Here is an 11,457-nt window from a genome sequence, read left to right on the forward strand (position 1 = left end):
GCCAGAGAACGTCTAATAATGAGAGAACTTCCACTCTCTGTAAATTTCTGGGTTCTGAACTGTTGCAGTTCCCCTCTGGCTCCATGTGAGGGCGCTCACAGGATGAGTGCAGAATGAATGGAGCTCTATGGAGCTATACCCTCAAAATCCACTTTTCTCAGGATATCATTGTTTGTCTAGTAATTTGAATGTTGCATTCGAAAGGCAAAGAAATTACACATTGCTGGGTGTTAGATTTGTTAGAGTCACTTATTTTCTTTAAAAAGTCTTTTAAAATGTCAGTGACGTCATACACATCGTACGGCCAGAGATACCGCTTTACGGCGAGCCCCGAGTCTCTTTGTGCTTCCTTTTCTCTCGAGGCATCGACGACACAGACGTAACGATAGGCAGATAAAAGTACCAGCAACACAAAAAAAGTTGCTGTTAAAAATCTGCCTTAACATTGTGGTCCCGGTTCGGATGCCATGATGCCATCGAGCGGGATCTCTGGTCGTAATCAGTCCTTCACTGACCAATCAGCGTTCATTAGCAGAATGCTAGCGCGTTATGGGCAACAACAACTCGTCCTGTAAGAAATCTAAAGGACATCAGAACTCGTTCATTCAGCTTTCGACCTATAACCCATGTTGAACTTGCAAAAACTACAATCAGATCTGAGATTTCTCAACCACAATCAGGTGAAAGAGACAAATGTAGCCGTCTAGCTCCATCTGCTCCCATTCATTCTGCACTGATGGGAGAGCGCCCCCAGTGGACCTCTGCTGGAACTGCAACCAGTATTCGGTACAATGGGACTTAATAGAGAGAGGCCAGGCTCTCCGTAGACGGGCTCTGGTAAAACCTTAATACTCCTCTGTAGCTCGCTGTGTGTGTGTGTGTGTGTGTGTGTGTGTGTGTGTGTGTGTGTGTTCGTGTTCACAGGCAGGCCTTTGTTGTCGTGGCAACCAGGGGAGACCACAGCACTTGAGACTTTTGAGAGAGACAGAAACATTTAAAATGAATCCCCTCAAACTCATGGCCAGGAACGACGGAAATGAAAACCAAAAAGACCGTGAGCGTCGTCATCTTGTTGACTATAGCACTGCCGAGTTTCAGTGGCTAAAGTTAAAAAATGTGACCTGGGGAGATTGAGAAAGGAGAGGTTCAACGAGCTCCTTTAAACATTTCTCCTCTACATTTTAACATGGGAGTAGATGGGGCCGTGAGAGGGCGTTGCTGGCGCATCAGTGCGTCTCCCGCCAAAACTATTTGTCTGACAGCTTCAGCAGTAGTATCACTGCGACCCCAACGGATTTACCTACGTTTCTATCTATAAATTATGTCTGTAGAGTGACATTTGTGGCCTTGAGAGCAGTTTACCAATTTATTTTTTGTCAAATATTTCTCTCTCCCTACACTCTAGTGATGATGTCACGCACTCTGGCAGGTGGAGATTCTCGCAATACACACCCATTCATTTTTTTGGACCGGTTTTTGGGGATTTATCGGCAAACAGTTTGGCGAAACGCTTAGAAAAGTCATAGCACTAATGTCCTCACCGAGCCGCACGTTTGATACCTTTTTTGTGTACGTGCACCAAAACTGCGGGAGGAGAAGCGCGCCGAAAAACGTACGGAAGAATAAAATATTATAAGTATGGGGAAGAGTAGTATTGTGCTTTTCAAGGCACAATAATAACTGCAGCAAGTTTGTGTAAAACCAGAGATTTGGATGAAGTTTGAGCAGATTATTTCCTTTGAATATTGATCAGAGATCAGTTTTCCTGATATTTTAGGGAACTTTTTATACAATTCTCTGTCTGTATTATGTATTCTTTAGTTATTTAGTAGGTCGGGAGGCCTTCTTGGTTTTATGGGGTGTTAGAAAACTTTAGAAAATAAATACAGTAGACATATCTCAGCATTTTTGTTTGATTTGACTTTGAAGACCTGAAAACAAACTATATTCACAGAACCTCTGATAAACAGCCTCGTCCTGCATTAAAGAAGTTCAAACAACCAAAGAGCTAAAATAAAAATATATATAACAGTCTTATTGTACATATTATTTTTCTCTTTATAATGTTTTTATTTTTGTGCTTTTTGACTTGAAGTCCGTGTTTCCTTTATTTATAGTTTTTAGCACTTTATGTTTATTATGCACAAAGATAACAAGGCAAATTCCTTGTATTGAAAACCTTCTTATAATAAAACTCACTCTGATTCTAATATCTTGTTCTTTACATTTTCTTTAATTAGCAAGTAAATAACAGACTTTAATATCTTCTCACCTCCGATATAAAACTCAGGATGAATGTAATTATGTAACATTAATTGTATTGTTTTCATTGTATTCTGGTGTAATCAACATATTTACTCCTTTAAATTCATTCAAAATGTTTCTGTGACGCCTACAAATGTATAGTCACAACTGTTAAAATGTTTTGTGTATTAGCCAGTGAAAAAGGTCAAATGTTAATGAATCTTTACAAGACATGGGAGTAGTAGTTTTAAAAGTGCAATTTCCCAGTTGTGCCACAAGAGGGAGTGTCCACTTTGGTGAGTGCTAGTAGGGCTGCGTGAGGCTTCTCCTGCACAAAACAGGTTAGTAGTGTGTCATATCTTGTCACAAAGCATTTATAAGGACTTTTTTTATAAGGACTTCATTATGTTATTTTGACAACGTTTGATGTGTAAAACAGTAGTTTGCTCAGCTAAGAAACTGAGTTTTCCTGCAATGAAATCTTGCTCGCTCCTCTTAATACTTCTTTTATTTCTGGTCCCTGCTCCTTGACATACCCTCTGTCTTGTATTTGTTTTGTCAAAGCTTTGTGAAGTACGGTTGTGTACAGGGGCGGATCTAGAAAAATATTGATGGGGTGGCGAGAGGGAGGCAGGAATTTTTGAAGGGTGGCAACATATGGCAGACGTGTATATATACTGAATTTAATCACAGTTTGATGACAAATAGTATGTACACACTACAAAAGGGCACGGGCTGCCATTTACAAACTCATACAGACAAACTTAATCTCATGCAATCAATGTCTTGCATTTGAGGTTTCATGTGAAACAGTTCATATTAGGAAGAAGTGACCATACAATGTGATCTCACTTAATAGGAGATAGAAGTATGGTAACACTACTGTAGGTGGGGCATTATCACAGGAAAGGCATTAAGGTAAAACACAGGTGATGAGTGGCAGATGTATCAGAGGGGAAGCAAACAGTTTTTGATTGTGTCAGAGAGGCAGCGTTGCAGGCAGCATTTGTACCAGAAGAAACTATCCAAAGAAATACTTACCCATGAAGATCTATGGACTGAGCTGTACTAAGGTGAGCATAAATACACTGTGGAAATAAATGGGTCACGGCACTCAAACAAGGTACTGGACATGACTTTTATTGTTTACTCAGAACACACATTCTCCCCATTTGTCCCTCAGTAGCTTGAACAATTTTTTGACATTTTGTTTACACCATTTACACCAGTGTCACATTTGAAACTTTTCTTTCTCACACACACACACACACAGAAATTTAAAGTGCAGATTCTGTTGAGGTCATCATTTTAACAGCTTTGTAAAGGCTCACCAGTGAGCATAACATGAAGTTGTCATTCCTATAACAGCTGAATGCGGCGATTTCCATGTTGCTCAGCAAACCGCTTCACAAATGTATCTAGATCTAATGCTTTTGTGCGTTTTGATTCAATGCTGAGTACAGCCAAACTCGATAGTCTCTTTTCTGTCATAGTAGACCGTAAATAAGTCTTTATGAGCCTGAGAGATGAAAAACTTTGTTCACAGGATGCACTGCTCACAGGTAAAACAACCGCTATTTTACACAAGCTGAACAACTCATAAAAACATCCTCGTATGGTTTCAAAAACTGAGTGAACTCCATTAGAGTGGTAGGACTCTCCTTTTCCCCCTTTTTTCTGTCTAGTACTTGGTGAGAAAAACCTTTCTATGCTACCTTTCCTCTTCATTTCTGTAAAATTCAAAGTAACTTAACAATGTTTTCGTTGACAGACGTTGAATCAATATTAGCTTTTGTAGCCTATTTTACACAGAACTAACGTCAGACCTAGCTAACATTACATGTACAGTTAGCGAAATAACGTTCTTCAACCTGATTTTTATCATCTCAAAATCAGCATTGCAACTACACTGTAACACATTGTTGTAATTTCTACAGTCAAATTTTACAGTAACTTCTTGTTCTGTCATTTTACAAAGTATAACTGTACATGGCAATGCATCATGGGTCCAAAATAATGACAGTAGCTGACAGCATTTTCCCACAGTAACATATTGTAAAATGACAGGCGAGCTGTATTCTGACTGTAGATGATGCGTATTACAGTTAAATACTGTTGATATGGGATTGCATTAAATTGAAAGAGGAGCACGTGCACAGTTGATGTCAGAAACACCGGCCACGAAGTCAGCTCTGTGGTGAGAACAATGTTTTATTTGTGTTATTGACTGTAATTACCCATTATTTTAGCAAAGTGAATCTGAATCTGGTGTACAAGGAGCAAGCAGTCGGGAAATCTCCAACCAGAGTACCTGCTGCCTGAGGCTATGTTGATGCAATTATATTACTACTGGTCAGTAACTCATACAATCTTTTGACAAGAACTCCAAACTATCCCTTTAACCGTTATGACATTTCCACTGTATTAGTCATTGCATTGTAGAGCCACTTCCTGGTTCAGCTTGCCTGGACAGCACAACTGAAATGATAATGAAAAATGATTAACAGCCTAATTTTAGTTTTTTCATGTTTTGCAGTTTTTCATATTGGATGGGCAAATGATGAGCTTGTCTTGAACAACGTGATATTCTGCTCTTTCTTGTGGAGCAGCTGTGAGCGCAGTTTTTTCATGAAGTTTCTTTTCATGTGATTTTGTGATTTCAGATGTTTCATTGGACTCAACCCCATCAGTGGCACCAAGACAGCAAAGCTGGTCAGCCAAAGAAGTGGGAAGATACATGAGAAGAAGAACAGCTCAGTCAATCCTCACGTCTCCTCTCTCCTCAGGCCATTCATGGACTTTGAATGGCTTTGAGCGTAAGTCATATGCAAAAGATGAGGATTCTTGTCTTCCCCACTATATGAGTGGACATTGTTCTTAAAGGGACATTTTGCAGATTTTCAACCATATCTCTATCTATCCGAGTTAGGGATATAGTGTGAATAATGGATTTAGCCGGCGCAGCTGCAAAATCTGTTGTTCTTCCAGCACCAGCCCCAGAGATATGGTGAACATCGGCAACAACAGCAGGCGTTTTTCACATTATATCCCTAACTCGGACAGATAGAGTTAAAGGGATAGTTTGGGTTTTTTGAACTGGGCTCATATGAAGTACTTATCTATAGTCGGTGTGTTAGCTACATTAGCTGCTGCTCAGCGATCCCTCAGTTTGGAGAAGCAGAGAGCTGCTCCCGGCACAGACGCTCAGCTTTGCACTGCAGTGAACAGAGTCCAGATGCAAAGCGAATTTTAACCACCTAAAACAATCTATATCAGTTCTAGTGTACGTTGTATAGAGAAAATTCACACCGCTTTACATCTCCGTCAGACGGCCCTTTCCTTTGGCACTACATTTCTCAACCGTATAACTCACGTATTCCTACTAGTGATGGGTCGGTCCCGAACGATCCGGCTCTTTGAAGTGAACGACGGGAGCCGGCTCCTGATTGGGAGCCAGATCCGGATTTTTTTCCCCGTTTTTCCTCATTTTTTTCTGTTAAAGCTGCGTGATTGGTCAAGATGTGTGGCGGCGTCTGTGTATCTACACTGAGGAGCAGGAGGGTGGCGGGAGGGGTTACAGACACACACGGCACAGTGAGCATGTGAACAGGTGGGAGGGAGACGTGACAGAGCGAGAGAACTTGCTACATAGACAGAGACTACACACTGGAAAGGTGAGGAAAATGAGAATGACAGAAAATGTAGTAAAGTTTGGACATATATGTATATATGTGATAGACGCTTCAAAGGCAGAGTGTAGACTGCATAGTTAAAAATGTCATATTGAGCAGCTTTTTGTCTAATTGAGATGGGTCTTTGTTTTTGTATTTTAAAATTCCATGTTGAGTATATTAATAAATCCATATAAATAATAAACATTTGATATAATGTATGTATTTACATTAGATATTCATTTTACACATCATTTTGTAATCAATTGATTTAAGTAACAAAAAATCTGAGGAGCCACTTGGGAGCCGGAAGAGCCGGCTCATTTTAGTGAGCCGAGCCAAAAGAACCGGTTCTCTAAAAAGAGCCGCAATTCCCATCACGTATTCCTACGCATACGGCATAATACGGTGCGGCCGCAGCGGGCAAAGTTGCGCTTATGCGAAGGAATACGTGAGTTATACGGTATAAGGGCCGTCTGACAGCGATGTAAAGCGGTGTGAATTTTCTCTATACAACGTACACTAGAACTGATATAGATTGTTTTAGCTGGTTAAAATATGCTTTGCATCTGGACTCCGTTCACTGCAGTGCAAAGCTGACCTATTCGCTATCTGGTGGACAGTTAGATGAGAAGATCGATACCACGTCCATTAAAGGCACATAACGCACAGTAAAAGGTTAAAAGTGAGATTTAAAGGTGCTAGTAGGCAGATTTTGTTACTTTTGGACCAAGCCAGGCTAGCTGTTTCCCCGTTTCCAGTCTGTGCTTAATTAGGCTAACCAGTTTCTGTCTGAAGCCTTATATTTAACAGGCAGATAGGAGAGTGCTATTCATTTCTCAATAATAATTGAGAAATGAATACCATACCATTTATGGGGATTCGAATTGAGTTCTGAAGGCATGTTGTAAAACTATTGAGTTTTAATAAAAGATGTTTTGTTGCAGCTCTGACTCTGGTTTTATTTAACAGGTGAAGAAAATCTAATGTTGATGAATTTTGGAGTAACAGCAAGCCTGGTCTCATTCAATATGCATATTTTGCAAAGCTGCTAATGTGAAAAAGAAAAATGAACAGTAAAAACATTCTACAACAACATATTGTATTGTGAAGTATTAACAGCTATTTACTGGCAACTTTAGTTGCCAGGTAACCTCTGTAATTTGAATAGAATACAAGATAATGTTGTAAACTAGATTTTTCCAAGAAAAAAACAACAACAACAACAAATTGCTGTAATTTATATACAACAAAAACCTGTAAAAGTGATCCTGTAATATACTGTAATCCTTTTTACAGTAATTAACAGCAATTTTACTTTACTGGCAACTTTTTCTGCCAGCTATTTACTGTAAATTCTACAGTCAATGTGTTACAGTGTATGCTCGCACTGTGCTTTCATTATAATTCAATTTATTGATCGATAGTTAATAAGTTTTTACCTCTTTCCTCCCGTCTCTCCTGTCCTCGCGACTCCTGGCTCCCTCGCTTCGCGCCACTCAGTGTTTCCAACCAATCAGTGTCTTGCCGGCCGCTCTGACGTTATCTCGTGCTGCATTCAGTGCAGTCGGACATTGGAGATTCACGCTCGTAAATGTCAAATGCCGTAACTTTTCTTTGAATTCGTTGCTGCCAACTGGGGTGGCAGCAGGGGTGGCAAGGCTTTCTTTTAGGGTGGCACTTGCCACCCTATGCCACCCCGGTAGATCCGCCCCTGCACAAGTTGTGTAAAGTTGTTAAGTCGTTCATCTAAGTCATGTTACCAGGATAATATAATAATAATAATAATAATAATAATAATAATAATAATAATAATAATAATAATATATAGATCAAATATTTTGGTAAAGTTAAAAAGGGCAAAGGTATTTTTGTAATGATGGCCTGTTATTGTTATGTATACTTTGTGTTTAAGAATTTAGTAAAAATGTGAACAGCTTGGGCTTAAAAGTATTAATGCTACTGTAAATGTGGTGTTGGACCTAAATAGCAGTCACTGTTGGTGAACAATGGTACAAATTAGGAGTTTGAATTTGATTTCTGTTTCATTCAGCAGTCATTTTGTACATTTGTAAAATGTCAGTCCAGTGGGTTAGTATATGAACCTTAAAGCTTGATGTCATGTAAATTGCAAAATGAAGATTGTTGTGAACAAAACACTAAGTTGGTTTAAATGAAGTGAAAAAGAAAGATTCTGTTAAATAAAAACAGAGAACAGCCTGCTGAGCGATCACAAGTAACGTCTCCTGTCTCTGCTTTTCCTGCACAAAACAGGATACTATACCTGCTTACGGGTAACTCATGCTTGAGGCCTGTAACATTTTGATAGTTGTTTTATGATTTAATAATCAGTGAGTAACTTTTGGATGTTTTTCTTCATGTTGCCATCTTGAGCTGTTTTTCCTCTTTGTACAGGAAGAGAAGTTAGACACAGTGAATCTTTTACTCCTTTCCAGTCAGTTTTTATCCATTTGAATTTGACATTTTCAGTGTGTGAGTGGAGAGGACTACAACTGCATGTTATTGTGCAATCCTGTGTTGTATAATGACAATAAAACAGAACTTTAAACCCTCGATAACCCCTCCCTCTTCTTCCTGATTCAAACACAGCGAGCTACACTCTGTTCATGTATTTCCTTGTTCCCTCCCCTTCAGATCTACAGTTTGTAGATGGGTGTAACCAACATGAGCAAGAGCTGACAGGCCCCATTCACTGCAGAGACACATGTTGTTGAGATCAGAGCTCAACCCGGCCTCATTTATAAGGAAGTGAAACTCAGACAGTCGTTGTCACTGAGAGGTGAAATGGCGCAGAAAGGAGTTCAGCTGGACCGAGAAACCTTCTCTTGTTCCATCTGTCTGGATCTACTGAAGGATCCGGTGACTACTCCCTGTGGACACAGCTACTGCATGAACTGTATTAAAAGCTACTGGGATGGAGAGGATGAGAAGAAAATCCACAGCTGCCCTCAGTGTAGGCAGACCTTCACACCGAGGCCTGTCCTGCTGAAAAGCACCATGTTAGCAGATTTAGTGGAGGAACTGAAGAAGACTGGACTCCAAGCTGCTCCTGCTGATCTCTGCTATGCTGGACCTGAAGATGTGGCCTGTGATGTCTGCACTGGGAGAAAACTGAAAGCCCTCAAGTCCTGTCTGGTCTGTCTGGCATCTTACTGTGAGAAACACCTCCAGCCTCACTTTGACTCACTTACCTTTATAAAACACAAGCTGGTGGACCCCTCCAAGAAGCTCCAGGAGAACATCTGCTCTCGTCATGATGAGGTGATGAAGATCTTCTGCCGTACTGATCAGCAGTGTATCTGTTATCTCTGCTCTGTGGATGAACATAAAGGCCACGACACAGTCTCAGCTGCAGCAGAAAGGACTGAGAGGCAGAGAGAGCTCGAGGTGAGTCGACAAAACATCCAGCAGAGAATCCAGGACAGAGAGAAAGATGTGAAGGAGCTTCAACGGGAGGTGGAGGCTATCAATCGCTCTGCTGATAAAGCAGTGGAGGACAGTGAGAAGATCTTCACTCAGCTGATCCGTCTCATGGAGAAAAGAAGCTCTGATGTGAAGCAGCAGGTCAGATCCCAGCAGGAAACTGAAGTGAGTCGAGTCAAAGAGCTTCAGGAGAAGCTGGAGCAGGAGATCACTGAGCTGAAGAGGAAAGACGCTGAGATGAAGAAGCTGTCACACACAGAGGACCACACCCAGTTTCTACACAACTACCCCTCACTGTCAGCACTCAGTGAATCTACATCCAGCATCAATATCCGTCCTCTGAGGTACTTTGAGGATGTGACAGCGGCTGTGTCAGAGCTCAGAGATAAACTACAGGACGTTCTGAGGGACAAATGGACAAACGTCTCACTGACATTGACTGAAGTGGATGTTTTACTGTCACAACCAGAGCCCAAGACCAGAGCTGGATTCTTACAATATTCATGTGAACTCACACTGGATCCAAACACAGCAAACACACAGCTGTTATTATCTGAGGGGAACAGAAAAGTAACATACATGAGTCAACAACAGTCTTATTCTAGTCACCCAGACAGATTCACTGTATATAGGCAGGTCCTGAGTAGAGAGAGTCTGACTGGACGTTGTTACTGGGAGGTGGAGTGGAGAGGGGGAGGAGTTTATGTAGCAGTCGCATACAAGAATATCAGCAGAGCAGGGAGCTGGAATGAATGTGGATTTGGACACAATAACAAATCTTGGTCATTATATTGTGACAATAACAGATATAACTTTAGGTACATCAATGTCTCAACTCCTGTCTCAGGTCCTCAGTCCTCCAGAGTTGGAGTGTATCTGGATCACAGTGCAGGTATTCTGTCCTTCTACAGCGTCTCTGAAACCATGACTCTCCTCCACAGAGTCCAGACCACATTCACTCAGCCTCTCTATGCTGGACTTTATCTTTATTATGAATCCACTGCTGAGTTCTATAAACTGAAATAGACAGAAGTCATTTCAGGGACTTTGTGTTAAACTCTGAGTTTGAATCCTTAAACTGATTTTGTCTTCATGTTTGTTGCTGAGAGCTGATTGTTGTGGCGTTTCTTCACTGCACAGAGATCAGCTGTCAATCAAACATTGTGGGCGGTACTTTGACATCTTCTCATTAGTTGTCCTGTAAATGTTTGAGTGTGTTTAGGTGGCGCTCCTTCCTGTGTCTGTTCAGCCATACTAGTAATATTTATTAGGTTAACTGTCACAATTGTTATTTTCTAATTGTAAGTATCAGTGAGAACTGGAATTATTCAAGTAAAACTATATATGTCTTTCATGTAATAAATAAACTGTGTGGGAAGAGTAAGTTTTATTGTGTATTTTCACATAATATTCAAAGGTTTCATAGTCATTGCCCATGAACTTAGAAATACCAAGTAAGTTTTAATAGTGTTTGTAATAGTGTTTTGAATCCGGGACTGACTGTATAATTAATAGTTCGCTAAATGCTGTGGATAAATGGCGGGTTTGCCAAAATGATGAGTTTCCTTCGCATAATGAACTCAAGGCAACGACAGAGTACACAACCGCTACACATAGGAGGGGAAGGGAGGAGAGAAAACGTTTCAAATATCCGCAGCGTCGGTTTGGAGAGCCTCTACCAGACCTCACCAAAACCCTGCTGCTAATCATTATTTAAGCTAAAGAGGAAGCTATGGTTTTTGTTCATTTGCTGTGTACTCGTAGTTTGCCACAAATCTAAAATCTTACTGAGACAGAGCAAACAGAGGTCAGGAGAGATGTTCATTCCCACAAAATGTCACTCAGTTTATCAGGATAAATATGATTTCATTTATTGGCATTTCAGATTTGTTTCTTACTGTGGCTGTATATTTTTATTCCATATATGAAAATACTTTATGTGTCTTATTTCAACTAAAAGAACCACCACTTGTAGAAATGATGCACTTTCCATCTTTTTGAGTTGTTATAGAGCTACTGATGAGCCTTAAGTATCTGAAATTCAGATTCATTTGTGGAAATTGGAAAAAATTCAAATTCATTTGTGGAAATTGGAAAA

The 11,457-nt window shown here is 40.3% G+C and overlaps 1 protein-coding gene across 1 annotated transcript; it reads left to right on the plus strand.

Moving 5' to 3' along the window:
• The first annotated feature begins 8,608 nt into the window (after positions 1–8,608).
• On the plus strand, positions 8,609–10,743 carry LOC127360208 (tripartite motif-containing protein 16-like). The gene has a single exon (XM_051394498.1). The coding sequence runs from the start codon at positions 8,721–8,723 to the stop codon at positions 10,383–10,385; it is 1,665 nt and encodes a 554-aa protein (XP_051250458.1). The 5' UTR covers positions 8,609–8,720; the 3' UTR covers positions 10,386–10,743.
• The last annotated feature ends 714 nt before the right edge of the window (positions 10,744–11,457 follow it).

The sequence above is a fragment of the Dicentrarchus labrax genome, unplaced genomic scaffold, assembly GCF_905237075.1.
Source record: "Dicentrarchus labrax unplaced genomic scaffold, dlabrax2021, whole genome shotgun sequence".
Lineage (NCBI taxonomy): Eukaryota > Metazoa > Chordata > Actinopteri > Moronidae > Dicentrarchus > Dicentrarchus labrax.

Bases quoted from the DNA above. Each gene is read 5' to 3' on its own strand.
- LOC127360208 (XM_051394498.1), top strand. From the start codon at position 8,721: ATGGCGCAGAAAGGAGTTCAGCTGGACCGAGAAACCTTCTCTTGTTCC.